Source organism: Lithobates pipiens, unplaced genomic scaffold (assembly GCF_037356315.1).
Source record: "Lithobates pipiens isolate NorthernLeopardFrog02 unplaced genomic scaffold, aLitPip1_a1.2 Scaffold_8, whole genome shotgun sequence".
In the NCBI taxonomy this organism is placed as follows: Eukaryota; Metazoa; Chordata; class Amphibia; order Anura; family Ranidae; genus Lithobates; species Lithobates pipiens.
In genome coordinates, this window is record NW_027507903.1 from 606,373,722 (window position 1) to 606,394,718 (window position 20,997).

The window sequence follows — 20,997 nt, forward strand, 5'->3', positions numbered from 1 at the left end:
GACATATACATGGTCTACTGGTCACATGTGTTGAATTCCTCCGAGATCCATGCCTCATTCATTTTTAGAAATGTGAGGTAGTTAACACTGTGGTGAGCTAGGCGAGTACGCTTATCGGTCACAATCCCCCCTGCTGCGCTGAACGTCCTTTCGGACAGGACACTGGATGAGGGGCAAGCCAACAGTTCGATTGCAAATTGGGCAAGCTCTGGCCAGAGGTCAAGCCTGCCCACCCAGTAGTCTAGGGGTTCATCACTCCTCAGAGCGTCCACATCGGCCGTTAACCCAATGTAGTCGGACACCTGACGGTCTAGGCGTTCCCTGATGCTGGATCCGGATGACACCTGTCGATGGGTCGGCTGAAAGAATGACCTCATATCCGAAGTCACCAACACATCTTCAAACCGGCCTCTTCTTGCAGGCGCTGTTGGATTGGTACCCGCAAATCCTTCTCTGGGAGTGGGAATTGCTCCTCTGCCAGCGCACGCAAAAGCAGAATGCAGCATTTCTCGAAGCAAGGCCTGGAAGTGCTGCATTCTGACAGCCCTCTGCGACGGCGGTAACATTTCCGCCATTTTGTGTTTGTACCGGGGGTCTAAGTACGTTGCCACCCAGTACTGGTCCTTGACCCTCATGCTTTTTATACGGGGGTCCCTATTAAAACACTGGAGCATGAAGGCCCCCATTTGCACTAAAGTGGAAGCGGTGTGGTGGCCTGGCTCCTGCTCATCATCCAGGATAATGTCGTCCTCTTCATTCTCCTCTCCCCATCCTCGCACAACAGGGATCCCAGAAAGGTTTAAAGCATGCTCTTCTTGCTCCTGCTCATCCGCCCCGGCACCATCCTCCTCTGACTCCTCATCAGACTCCTGTTGTTGACTTGTCTCAGATAGAGTAGCCCCCCCTGGGAATTCATCCAGCATTGCGACTTCCTCATCTTCCCGCTCCTGCTCCTCCACAGCCTGATCAATGACACGACGCAATGCACGCTCCAGAAAGAAGGCATAAGGTACCATGTCACTGATGGCGCCATGGCTGCGACTGACCAGTTTGGTGATCTCCTCAAATGGCCGCAGAAGTCTGCATGTGTCGCGCATGAGCAGCCACTGGCGCGGTGAAAAAAAACCCAGCTCCCCAGAACCGTTTCTTTCGCAGAGTTCATACAGGTAGACGTTAACTGCACGTTTCTGCTGGAGCAGCCTATCAAGCATATAGAAGGTTGAGTTCCATCGCGTCGGGCAATCGCAAATAAGACGTCTGACCGGCAGATGGTGTCGCCGCTGAATGTCAGCAAGGCGAGCCATGGCCGTGTAAGATCTTCTGAAATGGGCCGAGATTTTCCTTGCCTGCCGCAAGATGTCCTGGACCCCAGGGTATTTGACAAGGAATCGCTGCACGACCAAGTTTAAGACGTGTGCCATGCACGGCACGTGCGTGATTTTGCCCTGTTTCAATGCGCTAAGCAGATTGGCACCGTTGTCACACACCACTTTACCAACTGTCAAATTGAGCGGTGTTAGCCACTCATCTGCCTGTGAACGCAAAGCTGAAAGGAGTGCCGGGCCAGTGTGGCTCTTTGCTTCCAGGCACAACAGACGCAGCACGGCATGGCAACGTCTCACCTGGCATGTGGAATAGGTTCTGGGGAGCTTGGGCGGTGCAGTGGAAGAGACGCTAGCAGCGGAAAAGGAGGAGGCAGCTGAGGAGGAGAGGGAGGAGGATGGAGTAGGAGGAGGAGAAGAAGAGTCAGGCCTGCATGCAATCCGTGGCGGTAAAACCAAATCTACACGGGTGCCACGGGTTACATGCTTGACGGCCGTCAGAAGGTTCACCCAGTGGGCAGTAAAACTGATATACCTTCCCTGCCCGTGTTTGCTAGACCACGTGTCTGTGGTCAGATGTATCTTGGCACCGACACTGTGTGCCAGAGATACATTCACTTGCCGCTGAACATGGCCATATAGCTCTGGGATGCCCTTCTCTGAGAAATACTTCCTTCCTGGGACCTTCCATTGTGGTGTTCCAATGGCCACAAATTTGCGAAAGGCCTCCGAGTCCACCAGTTTATATGGCAGTAGTTGGCGGGCTATGAGTTCTGACAAGCCAGCCGCCAACCGTTGGGCAAGAGGGTTATCCGGCGTCATCATTTTTTTACGCTCAAACATTAGGCCCACGGAAGCCTGCCTTTTTGCAGAAAAATGTGAGCTTGGCGTGATGGAAGGTGGAGTGGAGGACAATTGTGAGGAGAGAGGAGAAGGAGAAGTAGAAGACGAGGCTGGACGGTGAGAGCCTGCAGTGTGGCTTTGTGTGTTCCGTTGCTCCCACTGGGCTCGGTGATGGCTGCTCATGTGCCTTCTTAAGGCGGTCGTCCCTAGGTGAGTATTGGGCTTACCGCGACTAACGCGTTGACTGCAAAGATTGCAGATGGCAACGCTATTGTCAGCAGCGGACACGTTAAAAAAAGCCCACACTGCGGAGCCATGTGCCGGTGTCCTGGGAGCGCCAGATGTGACCGTACATGGTCGATGACTCGCTCCTGATACATTTGCAGTCTGCTTTGTCCCTGCTGTGCAATGTAAGTCATTGCTGCTTCTCCTCCCTATCTGCTGGTCCATATCTCCCTCTGAACTCCCCTCCTCTTCCTCTCTTGTGGGCACCCACGTGACATCACTAGACACGTCATCATCAACGTCACCTTCCCCACCGCTATAAGTAGAGATCTCGGAGTAGGCAGCAACACCGGGGACCAACCTCCTCCTTGGGCTGATCTGGGTACTGGCGTCAGACTGCTGAGTAGCGCTTGTTGCTACCTCCTCTTCCTGATCCAATACCAAGAGTGGCTGCGCATCAGAAATGTCCTCTTGATATGGATCGGAAAATAATTCCAGTGACTCAAGCGGAAGGTATGTGGTGGTGGTGGTGGTGGTCGTGTTGTTGGTGGTAGTGTCTTTGGGGGTGCACATAGCAGAGAGTGAAGAAGAGGGTGCAGATCGAGAGGATGAGGAGGGTGCAGAAGAGTAAGGCTGAGCGAGCCACTCAACCAAGTCTGGTGCATCCTTTAAAGTAATTGAACGCACCTTCTGCAACTTCCCACTTTGGCTCAAGCCTGTTGCTCCTGCCCTACCCCTACCACCCCTGCGGAAGGGCCTGCCTCTTCCTCTGCCTGTCATTTTTTAAATGACCCTGTGACAAAACTCTTAGTCCCTATACCGCTGAAGGACTGCTGCAGTATAGGGCAGCGGTCAGCAGTGGTGCACGTCAACCCTATCTATTGTGGACCGATAGCGGTCCTTACAGAACAGCAGACTGTACCGCACTCAAGCCTATGTACCGTAGCACCCTATACCAAGTTACCAGTCCTTATAAGAACTTTTGTGGAACAAGCAGGTTGTGTGTTAGTGATTAGCAGACTGTACGTCAGTCCCTATACCGCTGAAGGACTGCTGCAGTATAGGTGAGCGGTCAGCAGTGGTGCACGTCAACCCTATCTATTGTGGACCGATAGCGGTCCTTACAGAACAGCAGACTGTACCGCACTCAAGCCTATGTACCGTAGCACCCTATACCAAGTTACCAGTCCTTATAAGAACTTTTGTGGACCAAGCAGGTTGTGTATTAGTGTTTAGCAGACTGTACGTCAGTCCCTATACCGCTGAAGGACTGCTGCAGTATAGGGCAGCGGTCAGCAGTGGTGCACGTCAACCCTATCTATTGTGGACCGATAGCGGTCCTTACAGAACAGCAGACTGTACCGCACTCAAGCCTATGTACCGTAGCACCCTATACCAAGTTACCAGTCCTTATAAGAACTTTTGTGGACCAAGCAGGTTGTGTATTAGTGTTTAGCAGACTGTACGTCAGTCCCTATACCGCTGAAGGACTGCTGCAGTATAGGGCAGCGGTCAGCAGTGGTGCACGTCAACCCTATCTATTGTGGACCGATAGCGGTCCTTACAGAACAGCAGACTGTACCGCACTCAAGCCTATGTACCGTAGCACCCTATACCAAGTTACCAGTCCTTATAAGAACTTTTGTGGAACAAGCAGGTTGTGTGTTAGTGATTAGCAGACTGTACGTCAGTCCCTATACCGCTGAAGGACTGCTGCAGTATAGGTGAGCGGTCAGCAGTGGTGCACGTCAACCCTATCTATTGTGGACCGATAGCGGTCCTTACAGAACAGCAGACTGTACCGCACTCAAGCCTATGTACCGTAGCACCCTATACCAAGTTACCAGTCCTTATAAGAACTTTTGTGGACCAAGCAGGTTGTGTATTAGTGTTTAGCAGACTGTACGTCAGTCCCTATACCGCTGAAGGACTGCTGCAGTATAGGGCAGCGGTCAGCAGTGGTGCACGTCAACCCTATCTATTGTGGACCGATAGCGGTCCTTACAGAACAGCAGACTGTACCGCACTCAAGCCTATGTACCGTAGCACCCTATACCAAGTTACCAGTCCTTATAAGAACTTTTGTGGACCAAGCAGGTTGTGTATTAGTGTTTAGCAGACTGTACGTCAGTCCCTATACCGCTGAAGGACTGCTGCAGTATAGGGCAGCGGTCAGCAGTGGTGCACGTCAACCCTATCTATTGTGGACCGATAGCGGTCCTTACAGAACAGCAGACTGTACCGCACTCAAGCCTATGTACCGTAGCACCCTATACCAAGTTACCAGTCCTTATAAGAACTTTTGTGGAACAAGCAGGTTGTGTGTTAGTGATTAGCAGACTGTACGTCAGTCCCTATACCGCTGAAGGACTGCTGCAGTATAGGTGAGCGGTCAGCAGTGGTGCACGTCAACCCTATCTATTGTGGACCGATAGCGGTCCTTACAGAACAGCAGACTGTACCGCACTCAAGCCTATGTACCGTAGCACCCTATACCAAGTTACCAGTCCTTATAAGAACTTTTGTGGACCAAGCAGGTTGTGTGTTAGTGATTAGCAGACTGTACGTCAGTCCCTATACCGCTGAAGGACTGCTGCAGTATAGGTGAGCGGTCAGCAGTGGTGCACGTCAACCCTATCTATTGTGGACCGATAGCGGTCCTTACAGAACAGCAGACTGTACCGCACTCAAGCCTATGTACCGTAGCACCCTATACCAAGTTACCAGTCCTTATAAGAACTTTTGTGGACCAAGCAGGTTGTGTATTAGTGTTTAGCAGACTGTACGTCAGTCCCTATACCGCTGAAGGACTGCTGCAGTATAGGGCAGCGGTCAGCAGTGGTGCACGTCAACCCTATCTATTGTGGACCGATAGCGGTCCTTACAGAACAGCAGACTGTACCGCACTCAAGCCTATGTACCGTAGCACCCTATACCAAGTTACCAGTCCTTATAAGAACTTTTGTGGACCAAGCAGGTTGTGTATTAGTGTTTAGCAGACTGTACGTCAGTCCCTATACCGCTGAAGGACTGCTGCAGTATAGGGCAGCGGTCAGCAGTGGTGCACGTCAACCCTATCTATTGTGGACCGATAGCGGTCCTTACAGAACAGCAGACTGTACCGCACTCAAGCCTATGTACCGTAGCACCCTATACCAAGTTACCAGTCCTTATAAGAACTTTTGTGGAACAAGCAGGTTGTGTGTTAGTGATTAGCAGACTGTACGTCAGTCCCTATACCGCTGAAGGACTGCTGCAGTATAGGTGAGCGGTCAGCAGTGGTGCACGTCAACCCTATCTATTGTGGACCGATAGCGGTCCTTACAGAACAGCAGACTGTACCGCACTCAAGCCTATGTACCGTAGCACCCTATACCAAGTTACCAGTCCTTATAAGAACTTTTGTGGACCAAGCAGGTTGTGTATTAGTGTTTAGCAGACTGTACGTCAGTCCCTATACCGCTGAAGGACTGCTGCAGTATAGGGCAGCGGTCAGCAGTGGTGCACGTCAACCCTATCTATTGTGGACCGATAGCGGTCCTTACAGAACAGCAGACTGTACCGCACTCAAGCCTATGTACCGTAGCACCCTATACCAAGTTACCAGTCCTTATAAGAACTTTTGTGGAACAAGCAGGTTGTGTGTTAGTGATTAGCAGACTGTACGTCAGTCCCTATACCGCTGAAGGACTGCTGCAGTATAGGGCAGCGGTCAGCAGTGGTGCACGTCAACCCTATCTATTGTGGACCGATAGCGGTCCTTACAGAACAGCAGACTGTACCGCACTCAAGCCTATGTACCGTAGCACCCTATACCAAGTTACCAGTCCTTATAAGAACTTTTGTGGAACAAGCAGGTTGTGTGTTAGTGATTAGCAGACTGTACGTCAGTCCCTATACCGCTGAAGGACTGCTGCAGTATAGGGCAGCGGTCAGCAGTGGTGCACGTCAACCCTATCTATTGTGGACCGATAGCGGTCCTTACAGAACAGCAGACTGTACCGCACTCAAGCCTATGTACCGTAGCACCCTATACCAAGTTACCAGTCCTTATAAGAACTTTTGTGGACCAAGCAGGTTGTGTATTAGTGTTTAGCAGACTGTACGTCAGTCCCTATACCGCTGAAGGACTGCTGCAGTATAGGGCAGCGGTCAGCAGTGGTGCACGTCAACCCTATCTATTGTGGACCGATAGCGGTCCTTACAGAACAGCAGACTGTACCGCACTCAAGCCTATGTACCGTAGCACCCTATACCAAGTTACCAGTCCTTATAAGAACTTTTGTGGAACAAGCAGGTTGTGTGTTAGTGATTAGCAGACTGTACGTCAGTCCCTATACCGCTGAAGGACTGCTGCAGTATAGGGCAGCGGTCAGCAGTGGTGCACGTCAACCCTATCTATTGTGGACCGATAGCGGTCCTTACAGAACAGCAGACTGTACCGCACTCAAGCCTATGTACCGTAGCACCCTATACCAAGTTACCAGTCCTTATAAGAACTTTTGTGGAACAAGTGAGTTGTGAATGTTTAGCAGACTGCAGCAGAAGGGCAGCAGTCAAGTATAATATCCTTTCTATATTTGGAAGAAAGAATATTATACATGTACAAGCCTATTACTGTACCACTGATACCAGTCCTGAAAAGAACCTTTGTGGAACTAATAATAACAGCAAGTCTTTAAAATTACCCTCACTGCCTGACAACACTGCTTCCTTCCTGTCCCTATACAAATTGGCAAAAAAAGAGAACGATTAGTGGTTACTGGAACAGCTCTTTTGTGGACCTTGATAGTAACAGCTAATGATGATGATGATGATGATGATGATGAAAGACTAATCTGGCTGTCCCTGTAGCATACACCGTCCTTTCCCTTTCTCTAAACTAACAAAAGACACTCAGGCTGCTGCAAGAATCAGCAGCACAGCAAACCTATCAACACCTAACACCTATACCAGTCCTGAAAAGAACTTTTGTGTACCAAATAGCTAGTGGTTTATCTCTCCCTACTCCACACAGGAACCTGTCCCTATCGTAACAGAAGAAAGAATGTAAAATGGCCACCGGATCGGGTGTATTTATAGGTTAGGGGGAATGTACAAGTGTCCATGTGCTGTCATGTCTCAAGTGGCTGTCCTGTATCACATGATAAACGTGTCACCAAAGGTTAAAGTTCTTGTATACATTAAACACGTAAGTCCGCCGCGGCGAACGACGGAAAAAGGCGTTCGAACGTGCGGACCGCGAATGTCGGAAATTCGCCGCGAAACGACCGCCGGGCGAAACGTTCGTCCATCACTACTGATAAGGCGGCACTGATGGGCACCGATGAGGTGGCATCAATGAAGTGCCACTGATGAGGTGGCATTGATGGGCACTGATAGGTGGCACATATTGGCACTGATAGGTGGCACGGATTGGCATGGATAGGCGGCATTGATGGGCATGGATAGGCAGCATGGATGGGCATATATAGATGGCACAGATGAGTATGGATGGGCACTGATAGGCAGCATGGATGGGCACTGATAGGCAGCACAGATGGGCACTGATAGGCGGCACAGATGGGCACTGATAGGCAGCATTGTATTGTATTGTATTATACTAATGGATGCCAATCAGTGGCAAACAATAATGCATGCCAATCAGTGATGCCCATTGTGGGCACTGATTGGCAACCATTGTGGCCACTGATTGACATCCATTGTGGGCACTGACTGGCATCCCTGGTGGTCTAGTGTGGCATACCCGGGGCTGGGCATCCCTGGTGGTCTGGTGGTGTCCCTGGTGGTCCAGTGTGGGCATCCTGGGGGGGTGAGCTGTGCTGATAACCGATCAGCACAGACCCCCAGTCAGAGGAGCAGCAAATCGTCTCTCCTCTACTCGCATCTGACAGACGCGAGTGAGGAAAAGCCGATCAACAGCTCTTCCTATTTACACTGTGATCAGCCGTGATTGGACACGGCTGATCATGTGGTAAAGAGTCTCCGTCGGAGACTCTTTACTGAGATCGCAGTTGCGTGGTGTCAGACTGACACCCTACAAAAACAATCGCTGTGATGCTTGCCCCCGGGGGCGTGCAGCGGCTCAATATTCTGAGGACGTCATATGACGCCCGGTCAGGATTTTGAAACCATTTTGCCGCCGTCATTCTGCTATATGGCGGATGGCAAATGGTTAAATAACTGCAAGTTCTTCTCACTTGCTCTTCATCCAATCTGGAGAAAAGTAGAACTATAAGCAGAACTTTTTTTTTTCATTTTGGATAGAGTGAGGGAGGGTTATAACCCCTGTGAGATTTTTTTTTTCACCATCTGTGTCTCATTGCAGAGATCTCCCTTCACTTCCTGTCCCATAGCCAAAAAGGAAATGAGTCGAAATCCCTGCAAATTAGGGGAATTCATTGGGGTGCCCTAGGCCACCTGAACTGTCCCCAATGGAAGATTTCCCCTTTATTACTTTTCTGGGGACAACCCAACAGTTTTACTTTCCATGATAATGGTAAACAGGACAAATAGAAAGAGGGTAAATCTGCCTAACGGGCACACAGACAGCAAAAAAAAAAAAAAGAGCAGTATATCTCTGCAGCTGAAGAGGAAGTCAGGAGGAACATGGTTCCTCTATGGTTTTCTGGGTCACTGGGAGAGCCATCCCATCAGATGCTGCCACCCCATGTGACTAACAGCCATCTTGAGTCAGGCAGAGTCTTTTTAAGGCCCCATCTCCCAGGTTTTGCATGCATTTTACTAGTTGGTGGAGTGGGGCCTGGCAAGGAAAGGTTTCTGACAAGAAGGAAAAGCGCTGGGCTTGTAACTTCTTTGGTCAGGTTTCTGCCTGCTTGGGCACAAGACAGCCAGGCCGCTTTCTACCCCTCTCTACAGGCGCTGTCAGTCCAGCTGAATCCTGCTTTCTACACGCTGTTGGAAATGTGAATGTTCCGGGCTGGGCTGCCTTCCCACCGGGTTATTTGTGAACTGTCTTTGCATTATTTTAATACAAGTTCTTTCATTGCACCAGGACTGAGTGTATTTTTACCGCCCACCGCATTATGCTCCTCCTACAAACTTACATGGCAGACAGATGTGACTGGTATATTGGGGGGACGGGGAACTTTTGCCTAGGGGACAAATACAAGCACCTGTCCATAATAGCAAGTGGACCACACAAAATGTGCAGTGGTACTGCAGTAATTAGTAGTCATTATGACAGGTGTTTGTTGTCTTAAAGAGTGTGGCTTTATGGAACACCTCTTTGTGTATATATATATATATATCTATCTATATATATAGATATATATATATATCGCTGCCCCCTTGAGGGTTGCTTAGAACTTCATGTTCATCTGCGCCACTTAGACCCTGTAAACTTTCCAGCTGTCACGTACCTGACGGTAGAGCCTGATATGCAGCAGATGGCCTCTCTTACACCTCTGACTTGAGGCCCCCCCGGTAGAGCAGACAGGGAGCGCAGGAGTGCATAGTCGCACGAGTGCCTGATTCGTTGCAGACCGTGGAATCCGAAACAGCTGTAGGAGGAGCGGTAGCTCAGCAGGATTCTCAAGGCGGAAGAGAGGGATGGTACAGGCAGGCTGGGTCATACACTGGCGGACACGTCAGGAGCAGATGCAGAGGCAGAAGAATAGTCAGGATGCAGGCCGGGTCAGCAAAGGGCTGGCAGCGAGGTAGCAGAAGGAGCAGGCAGGTGCGGTGGTCAGACAAGCCTGGTCGGGTGCAGGCAGATAGCAGGGATCGTCAACTGCAAGCCGGGTCGGGTTAACAGGAACAGGTAACAAGATGCAGGTAGCAGGAACATGTGGGAACGGTGTAGAGCAGACAGCCCCAAATCTGGGCACTGGCAGTGTTTGAATAGGCTGTTGGGCGCCAAAGCTGGTACCGGGAGCACGTGCGCAAACACGCACGCACGCACGCACATGTGTGTGCTGATGCACGCAAAGATGCGCGTGCGCAAGGGGCGGAAATCGGGCAGGTCTTGGATTCTCGTGTGCGCGTGTGCACACACGTGTGCGCACAGGTGCGCGCAGATGCACCGGAGGTGTTCGTATTCTTCGGCCGCCATCTTGGATATTGGCTAGCCCTTCCTGATACCAGCCATCCTGACACTCTAGGTTCAGATAGGGTATTAGTCAGCTAAGTCCTGGGTAAACAGCTAAAAGTCAGTTGAAAAGGTCCCCTGAAGCAATTAAATAACAGCTTGGAATCATAGATATAAAATATCAATGTACATAGAGACATCCAATACATTTATGAATATCAAAGGGAAAGCTACTAATAGCTGTATGCACTATTACTGTCAAAAGAGGACCCCTAGGTGGCCTATTATACTTCCAATCCTAATAAGAGACTGCATATTATAGATGTTAGGAGTATGTCTCTTTAGATAGCAAAAAGATAACAGTGCCCGGAATGTAAGGCCTTGCAATGATCTACACAGGCAAGTTGGAGCTCATAGAACAAGAATCGTGAGTGTGGCAGTGAGGTATAATCAAAGCAAGCAGTTGTGCCTGGCTGGTTGTAATCCTTAGGGTAATTTCAGGTGTAAGCTGTCTATATACAGTGTTCTATGAAATAAGGTAAGGGAGATACAGGTGTAAGGTGTCTATATATAGTGTTCTGTGAACTAGGATAAAGTAGAGATTGTCTTGGTGGGCAGATGCGCTCTCACCAAACTGCATAGGAACCTCCTGAAGAGTGATCCAAGTCGGCACATCCTTCTGCAGAACGAGCAGAGATGCTGGACCGGCTGCTGGGACCATGAGTTGGTTACGGCGATGTTGTGGTAATTCCCCTTGTTTAGTAAGTGACGCTGGTCCCGCCTGGGCCGGAGCTGAGAGTGACGTTTTGCCGCGTGGTAGGCCACAGTCCTCTCGCACAGCAGCAGAGGGGTGTTTACGTGATGGAAACCTGGAAGCAAGAGAGCTTGGGTCTAGTCAGTTGACCCCTTTAAAGCCTCTCCCAGAGTTCTTTCTCTGGGCAGATGGCATGCTGGGATGTGTAGTCCAGGGATAGTTCTGCAGATCCAGGATGTCTGTTCAGGAGAGTACAGTCCCCACACTGCTCTCTGCTGGGTTCAGGAAGATGATGTAAGTATTCTTGAGCCCAGCAATAGATGAACACAGAGACAGTCTAATGCCCTGTACACACGGTCGGACTTTCCTACGGAAAATGTGCGATCAGACCTTGTTGTCGGAAAATCCGCTCGTGTGTGGGTTCCATCAGACTTTTTCCGTCGGAATTTCCGACACACAAAGTTTGAGAGCAGGATCTAAAATTTTCCGACAACAAAATCCGTCTGTTTAAATTCCGATCGTGTGTAGACAATTCCGATGGACAAAGTGCCACGCATGCTCAGAATAAATTACGAGACAAAAGCTATTGGCTACTGCCCTCTTTATAATCCCATCGCACGCGTTCTGAACGATCGGATTTGCCGACAACTTTGTGCGACCGTGTGTATGCAAGACAAGTTTGGCCCAAAATCCGTCGGAAAAAATCAGACAGATTTTTGTCGTCGGAATGTCCAATCGTGTGTATGGGGCATAAGAAAGGAGAGGGAAGTCTGCAATGCCAGATAACTGTAGTCTGCTGTCGGCAGGGCCGGGACAAGGGGTGGGCAGGAGGGACGGCTGCCCCTGGCGCAATGGTTTATTGCAGGGGTAGGGGGCACCCTGACCCTAACCCTAAGGGAAAGGGGGGGCGCAATTTGGCGTCTTTGCCCTGGGCGCTGGATCACCTTGTCCCAGCACTGGCTGTCGGCTACATATATATTAAAATGAGGGGATTATAAGGGATAAATTATAAATGATAAAGTACTTTAGGAGACTGCTGCCCTGTGAAAATGATATAGATCAGTGATGACGAACCTTGGCACTCCACATGTTTTGGAACTACATTTCCCATGATCCTCATGCACTCTACAGTGTAGGTACTTAGCATCATGGGAAATGTAGTTCTAAAACATCTGGGGCGCCAAGGTTCGCCATCATGGATATAAACTCACCTAAATAAAATTCAAAATAAAATGCCATGCCATCATTACAGATAATACTTATCATTCTTTTAACATTGATTTTCTTGGTATATCTCTGTATTCTTTGAATGAATGGATGAATGAAGTATTTGTATAGCGCACAACGCAAACTGAATCGCCTCAAGGAGCTTTACATGACATATCTGAGCTGAACCGGGAGCATGAAGCTATATAACGCCTAGCATATTGTCACTGACTGCAGGTCTTGAATGGGATCTCCACTCAGGATCACCAGCCCAACATACATTTGTATTGACCTGAAGGGAAAAAGCCCCAATGCCCGCAGTCCTGTCTTCTTAATGAAATCAATGAAAGAGGGGCATCTGCAAGTTTAAAATGAGATGGCTGTGGTTTCATCCATTAATCCTTGTCTCATTTCTATGTCAAATACCTAGAATCAACAGCTGTGACAGGTAACAATTGTTCAGACACAACAGAAAAATGTTCTTGCCAAAAATTAATTAAACAGGTTCACTTGAATGCATTAAGAAGGTAGCTACTTTGAGTAAGTCAAAGATGACACCTTGAACTAAATGTCGAAAGGAATAAAGAGATGTTGAGTAGCGAGCTACAAAATAACTGCCCATCGTGGAATACTCTAATGTTTGTTTTTTTTCTTTTTAGGTCTGAGGAAAAAGGACGGCACAAGCGCATCCTTTAGAAATATAAGAAACGTTGAGCACTTCTGGGACACAAATGGCTAACAACAGCAATTGCTCTGAGGTCAGCTCGGCTGTGTACCTGAGTGGGTACTCAATAATTGCTGTACTGGGTCTAATCTTCAACTTGCTTGCAATCTATTTCTTGTGCCACCTCCCACAACAACGATCACCCACTACTATCTACATGAAGAATCTGGCCTTTGCGGACCTCCTATTAGTGATCACTCTGCCTTTACGCATCTATGGTTACGCCCTTTCAGATAACGCATCAGATCTAAACATTTTGACATGTAGAATTGCCGGTTTGTTTCTTCTCCTCAACATGTATAGCAGTATCTTCTTATTGACCTGCATTAGCTTGGATAGGTGTTTGGCCGTTTGTTATCCCCTTCGTTCCCGACGTTTTCGTCAAAGTGCATGTTGGATTTGTGCCGGTGTGTGGCTATTTAATGTGGTTGCCTGTTTTGGGTCTCAATTGCCATATAGTAATAGCACCAGCAACAGCACTGCAGCCTTCGAGGGAAACTGTCTTCATGGAAAACCGCCCTTTGTTACTATGAAAATCCCCACCATAGGATCTCTTACAACTGGTTTCTTCATTCCTGCTGTAGTCATTACATTTAGCTCGGTGGCCTTGTTGAAATCGATGACACGTAGTCAGGTGGTTCGAGAAGGAATGATTAACAAGGTGAAAGTTGTTCGTATGTTGACTGCCAACATATTAATCTTCCTGCTATGCTTCCTCCCCTATCACATTGTTCTGCTCCTCTATCAGGTTAAAAACGAATCCTGCTTTTTGGACAAGGCCTATGGTATCACTCTATTGGTAGCCTGCATCAATACAGTTCTTGACCCCTTCTTATATTACTTTACTTCCGAGACTATGAAAAACATTGTAAAAGAAGAAATGAAGGTGGGGAAAGCCAGATTCATTGAGTTGTCTGAACTATCATTTGAGAAACATAAACCAATGGTCTCAACAGCATTGAAATAATGATACTTTTTCCTTCAACAGATCAGTCAGTGACAAGCCATGTGTAGGAAACTCAACTAAGCCTTGAAATAGTGATAATTTTTCCTTCAACAGATCAGTCAGTGACAAGCCATGTGTAGGAAACTCAACTAAGGTTAAAAGGGACAGATAAACCTCATCTTCATCTTCATCCACCACTGCATTGGCTTGTCTTCTAACTGGCTAGACCTCACCACCTCAAAATCGAAAGTGGAAAAGTAGGCGTGCTGGAAAAGTGATTCCAAAACAGGAATATACATTTTTCGAAATTGTTCAAAATGAATATCTGAAGTAGCATTCAACTTTAAATCTAACTTGTTCTAAGGGACAAATGTTGGGCTAGCATTACTATCCTTCTTGTGAAAATGTCAGTTGCTTGGCTGTTATGTTGATCTTCTGGTTTCAATATTTTTTAATGGACTAGAACAAGTATACCATATGCCCGAATGTTTGTAGACATCTGTCAATCACATATATGTTTGCTTGTTGGTCATCTCATTCTTCTAAGGGAGGCTTTTCTCAAGATTTTGGAGGGTGCCCATGGGAATCTTTGCCTATCCTTCCAAAAGAACATTTGTGAGGTCAGCTACTGATGGTGGTGGACAAGAAGACCTAGCTCACTATCAGCGTTCCAGTTCACACAAAACGTGTTCAGTAGGATTTAGGTCAGCAATGTATGAAGACCAATTGAGTTATTTTATAGCAAACTCGTCAAGCCATGTCTTTATGGAGCTGGCTTTGTACACAGGGCACATTCATGCTGGAATAGGCCTTCCCCAAACTGTTACCACAAGGTTGCAAATGCCCATTTGTTTGAAATGTCATTGCATGCTGATGTATTAACCCTTTTCTGGAAACACCAGAACTCAAATCTTTGGAAGGGTGTCCACATTATTTGACCATATAATAAGTATGAAGGTCAAGAGTCCATAAACATTGGGCCAGTTAGTGTATGGAGACCACGAAAGACAGAGCTTCCGTGTTTCTCTCGTGACAGATTTCCTTGAATGTTTTGGGTACATAGCGGTGCTATTGTTTTCACTGTCAATTTTAAAGATCGCTGTTTTTATTCTGGGCCAATGTGTTACATTCCAAATGCAAAACCTACAGCAAATAATCAGAATCCATCTGCTGGTGTGAATTTCCGAAAGTAAATTTTGATTGGTTGCTCCACATCACTGAGCGCCTTTGCTACTGGCAATATATACTGAACAAGCACCTTTATAACTCTTGGGAAACAGACTTGCTTTAAGTTGTTCATATTCATGCTAAGGCCAATGTATAAACCCCCAAAAATGTAAATGTTAAAGCTGAACTCCAGGCAAGGTATAAAAAAACATAATTTATTTCGGTTGCAGATTCCTTTAAAAGAAATTCCTTTAAAAATAACCATCTAACTTTTACATACAGCCTAACATTAGCACCTGAATCTGCCATGCCCTGCACAGTAGCATTCAGGCTGATGGGAGGAGAAACTCTGGTTTGAATCCAGGGTGGTTCCCACCCGCATGTGAGATTTATTTTATTATTTGCACATTATATCCTAAATATTACATTATTTATATCATAAAGTATTTATGTACTGTTTGTGAATAAAGTTTTTTTTTTTAAATGTGTTATCAATTGCCTGTAAACTGCAGTTTGAACTGGCATCCAAATACAACAAACACCAGAAGATGGAGCGCTAGATAAAATGGTATACTTACCTTTCCCGTGGTCCATGTCTTCTACGTTTCGTTTGTTCCAGCACTGCAGCCCCTGTCATCTTTGGTGGTTGGATGCCTCTGTCCCCTGTGGTTCCTTCCTCTGAACCCTTTGCCACTACAAGACTCAGCAGTGACATAGGGGTCAGAGGATGGAAACACAGTGCTTAGAATGGGATACTGGCATCTGACATTCCTCGCCAAGTTTAATGCCAGAGGGACCAATGGAGGCTGCAGGGCTGGAACTGAGAAAGGGTAGGAGACGCAGGCTAATCAATAGTTTTTCTAGACTCATATATAGAAACATCGCTGCTGCTAGGGAATCAGCTTACAACCAAAAATCCTCTTCCCCTTCCAACACAGCAGCTTTAGGGAGATTATATTATTAACCACTTCAGCCCCGGACCATTTGGCTGGTCAAAGACCAGAGCACTTTTTGCGATTCTGCACTGCGTTGCTTTAACTGACAGTTGCGCGGTCGTGCGACGTGGCTCCCAAACAAAACTGACGTCCTTTTTTCCCCACAAATAAAGCTTTCTTTTGGTGGTATTTGATCACCTCACCTCTATTTTTTGTGCTATAAACAAAAAAATAGAGACAATTTTGAAAAAAACAAATTTTTTTACTTTTTGCTATAATAAATATCCCCCAAAAATATATAAAAAAAAAATTTTCCCTCAGTTTAGGGCGATGCATATTCTTTTACATATTTTTGGTAAAAAAAATCGCAATAAGCATTTATTGATTGGTTTGCGCAAAAGTTATAGCATCTACAAAATAGGGGATAGTTATATGGCATTTTTATTAAGAATATTTTTTTTTTACTAGTAATGGCAGCGATCGGGGATTTTTATCATGACTGTGACATAAAGGCGGACACATCGGACAATTTTGGCTCTATTTTGGGACCATTCACAAGTGTGATTAACAATGCATTGATCACTGTGTAAATGTGACTGGTAGTGAAGGGGTTAACCATTAGGGGGCGCTGTAGGGGTTAAAGCGGAGCTCCACCCTAAAGTGGAACTTCCGCTCATTGGAACCCTCCCCCCCTCAGGTGCCACAATTGGCACCTTTCAGGGGGGAGGTAGGTGCAGATACCTGTATAATACAGGTATCTGCACCCACTTCCGGGCATAGATAGCCTGCACCCACTTCCGGGCATAGATAGCCGCAGATTCTGCGGGTATTTACACCACTTCCTGCGGGGCCCCCACTGTCTGCTGAGAAACACACGGATCCCAGAGACAGCAGGGACCGTCCTTATCACGCATGCGCAGTAAGGAACCGGTAAGTGAAGCCGCAAGGCTTCACTTCCTGATTCCCATACCGAATCGGAGATCGGCTTCGGGTGCCGATATCGCGGGAGCGCTGGGCGGGTAAGTGTCCTTATTTTAAAAGTCAGCAGCTGCAGTATTTGTAGCTGCTGGCTTTTAAAAACAAAAAACGGCAGAACTCCCGCTTTAAGTGTGTCCTAGGGAGCGATTCTAATTGTGGGGGGGAGGGGCTATGTGTGACATGACACTGATCACCGCTCCTGATTACAGGGAGCAGTGATCAGTGACAATGTCCCTAGGCAGAATGGGGAAATGCTTGTTTACATCGGCATTTCCCATTCTTTCTCTCTGTGAGACGATCGCGGGTATTCCCGCAGACATCGAGTCCGCAGGACCTGCGATCACACTCACTGAGCTCACACGAGCGCACCCGCAAGCCGGTTCTTAAAGGGCAACGTACAGGTACGTTAATATGCCTGTATGTGCCCTTCTACGTATATCGGTGCAAGCTGGTTGGCAAGCGGTTAATACAAGATTAAGCTCACTACTGGGAGTTGTAGTTTGACACGACGGCTACACTATAATGGTAACACTACAGATCCCAATATGCACTGAGCAGAAGGAGCAGAAGCGAAGAGAGGATTTTTATTAAACTAAACTTTATTAAATTAAAAGTTCTTCCTCTTGGCACTGAGGAGAGAGGGAGAGTAGAGTACCTCTATCTGAGTATTCACCTGCCAGCCGGAATGTGAGCCTGAAACTGAGAGTGAGGACACCCAAGGGGGGACACGCAGCACTGCCCACATCACAGATCCTGCATCGCTGCTGCAGAGAGGCTGGAGTGACCACTCACCCACTGCTTCCCACTGCTGATCACTTTCAGGGAGAAACTGAAGGGGGCGCCTTTTATAGCGAGTGTCCACAGCAGCATCCTGGGAACTGTGGAAAGGCTGATACAAAAGTGAACCATAAAGTGTTCAAGTGCATATAAGGATCAGTTTTCAGTGTCCTTAATACAGCAATAATAAATGTGACTTGATAGGTGACTGAATATAGCAATCTGCAGCAGCGATTACACTCAGGTGCTCCCCACCCCAAGGTAATTGCCGCTCACCTCAGAGCGTGTGACCTCACAATTAAGTTTGGTCAATACACATTTTTGAATCATCAAAATGGATTCCAGGTCAGGTTGCAACGTCAAAACACTGCTCAAAGATGTAGCCCCATGGGTCTGGTGCATTAGTGCCACTCTATAGCATGCCTTAATAGCGCCAAGCCTTGGATCAGATCGTGTGCTCCTACTCCACAAGGTAGACCAGCTGTCTCCTATGCTGTTCAGTCCCCTCCTGTCATGTACCTGGTGGAGATCGAACTGGAGAGAAGGCTTCTCTTGCACCTCCTGTCCGTCACCCCTGATAGTGGTGACAGGAAGTGAAGGACACAGAGTGACACGAGGGCCGATGTAGTGGACGGTGCTGGCCGGACTTTGACAGGAACCAGATGGTTGTAAAGCGCTGGACAGGCTTTGAGGATTGGAGCTCTGTATCGCTGGGTCAGCAGAGGGAGGCGTAGCTGGGACGTAAGCCAGGAGCTCATCAACAGCCGGACAGAGCAGGTACCGAGGCGAAAGGCAGAGGCAGAGATGGGACACAGGCCGGATTCGGTACCCAGACAGGAAGCAAGGTACAAGAGCATCAGGCAATAGCAGAGTCAAACACAAGTCGGGATCAAGTAGGCAGGCGGAGGTCAAGGAGAAGGTTCAGGTAAAGCCGGGTTAAGATACTGGAAACAGGAACAGATCAGGTTAACAAGCACTAGCTGAAAGACCACTCAGCAAGGTTCATGTGTCAGTGCTCAGTTTAAATAACTACTTGGCGCCCATATGTGCACATGTGTGCGCGCACGCATTGGCGCGCGCCTGTGTGCACGCGCACACATTGACGCGCACATGTGTGCGCGTCTGCAAGCCAATGCACACACCAATGCAAGTCCTTCTTTACACTGGTGTGCCCGTACTTATGCGCAGGCATGCGTCTGTTAGGCAGACTTCTCTTACACCTCCGCTACGCATGTCGATACAAAAGAAATATCGTATCTTCATCAGGGGTATGCCCTGATTAAGATACGATAGAGTGACAAGATCGCAAGACCTTTACTATTTTTTAACTGTGGAAGGGCTATCCGCCCATTGGTGACACTGCTAGCAGAGACTGAGCCAATGAGAGCAAAACACCAAATGTACCCAATCCATGCTGCACCCTTAATGCAGTCTATACCCCACTTATTTCAAACTTAGACTGCACCTATACCAACCCTATACTGCATTATACCAATCGTTTACTGCATCTGAACCACATCTACCTTACACCTGTGCTTAGACTATAGTGAACCTATACTGCATGCATGTTAACTAGGAATGTCGTTTAGTGCAAAGACGCTCCTAAAGGACCCCAACAATAGCCGACAGGTGAACAACTCAAAGGACTGCCCTGCCCTCTTCGTTCCCCTGCTCTTTCCACTACCACCCTCCTTTTGTTTTGGACAGTGCATACGCAGTTGGTCTACGACTAGCATTGCCACCATAAATGTGCTCTGGCAGTATATTTCCAGCACTGGGTATATTAAACTTTACTACTGCTCACGTGAGGTGGCTTTGCTATTGTTTATAAAGATCTGGACACCAAATGTCATCTTATGCCTAGTTCTTACTGTTATTAACATTGTATGTTAAATTGTGTTATTACCATCAGTAATCCATTTTATTCTTACCTAGTTTTGAAAGATAATGTTACGCCGAGTAACTTGATACCCAACATGTCATGCTTCAAAATTGCACCCGCTTATAAAATGGTGTGAAACTTTTACCCTCAAAAATCTCCATAGGCGGCGTTTTGAAAATTCTACAGGTTGCATGTTTTGAGTTACAGAGGAGGTCTAGGCAGGGGTGGATCCAGAGTTCAGTCTCGGGAGGGGCACTGCTATAAAATATGTTTTTTTGGGGGCAATTTATATGGGAAATGGCTGGTATTGGTGCTTCAATCATTACGGCACCATGGTTGTTATGGTGTCAGGATGATTGAAGCGCATTATTTCTATTAATACATTGTAATATAAAATTAAATGGTTCAACTCACCATAATGCAGAATCAGAGGGAGCCCTGAGGGTGTCACTTGCCACGTCACTTGTCACCAAATGTGGATTGTTACTTGCCACGTCACCTGCCACACATTATGGATTGCCACGTCACCTGCCACACATTGCGGATTGCCACTTTCCACGTAGCCTGCCACACATTGCGGATTTCCACTTGCCACATAGCCTGCCACACATTGTGGATTGTCACTTGCCACGTCACCTGCCACACATTGCGGATTGTCACTTGCCACGTCTCCTGCCACCAGATGCGGATTGCCACATAGCCTGCCACACATTGCGGATTTTCACTTGCCACGTCACCTGCCACACATTGCTGATTGTCACTTGCCACGTAGCCTGCCACACATTGCGGTTTGTCACTTGCCACGTCACCTTCCACACATTGCGGATTGCCACTTGCCACGTAGTCTGCCACACATTGTGGATTGTCACTTGCCACGTAGCCTGCCACACATTGCGGATTGCCACTTGCCACGTAGTCTGCCACACATTGCGGATTGCCACTTGCCACGTAGCCTGCCACACATTGCGGATTGTCACCTACTGTGTCACTTTTCTGCTAAGGTGTTCTTTGTTGAGTCCAGAGTGAAGATAGGCAGCAGAGAGATGATGTAATCTCTCTGCTGCACACAGCTTCCCGCACAGTGAGGGCGGAACTGGAGGGATGCAGGGCAGTGAGAGATGATGTCATCTCCCTGCTCCCCTGCCTGCTGGCTTCCTGATTGGCCAGCAGCCCTCTAAAGCTGCCCAG

At 47.7% G+C, this 20,997-nt stretch overlaps 1 protein-coding gene across 1 annotated transcript in view; it reads left to right on the forward strand.

Moving 5' to 3' along the window:
* Nucleotides 1-15,083, forward strand: part of LOC143961335 (lysophosphatidic acid receptor 6-like) — an 86,743-nt gene extending 71,660 nt beyond the window's left edge. The window contains exon 3 of the mRNA XM_077470598.1: nucleotides 13,060-15,083. Coding sequence (XP_077326724.1) covers nucleotides 13,132-14,091 — 960 coding nt within the window. The 5' untranslated portion in view covers nucleotides 13,060-13,131 and the 3' untranslated portion in view covers nucleotides 14,092-15,083. The remainder of the gene's footprint in view (nucleotides 1-13,059) is intronic.
* Nucleotides 15,084-20,997: the final 5,914 nt, after the last annotated feature.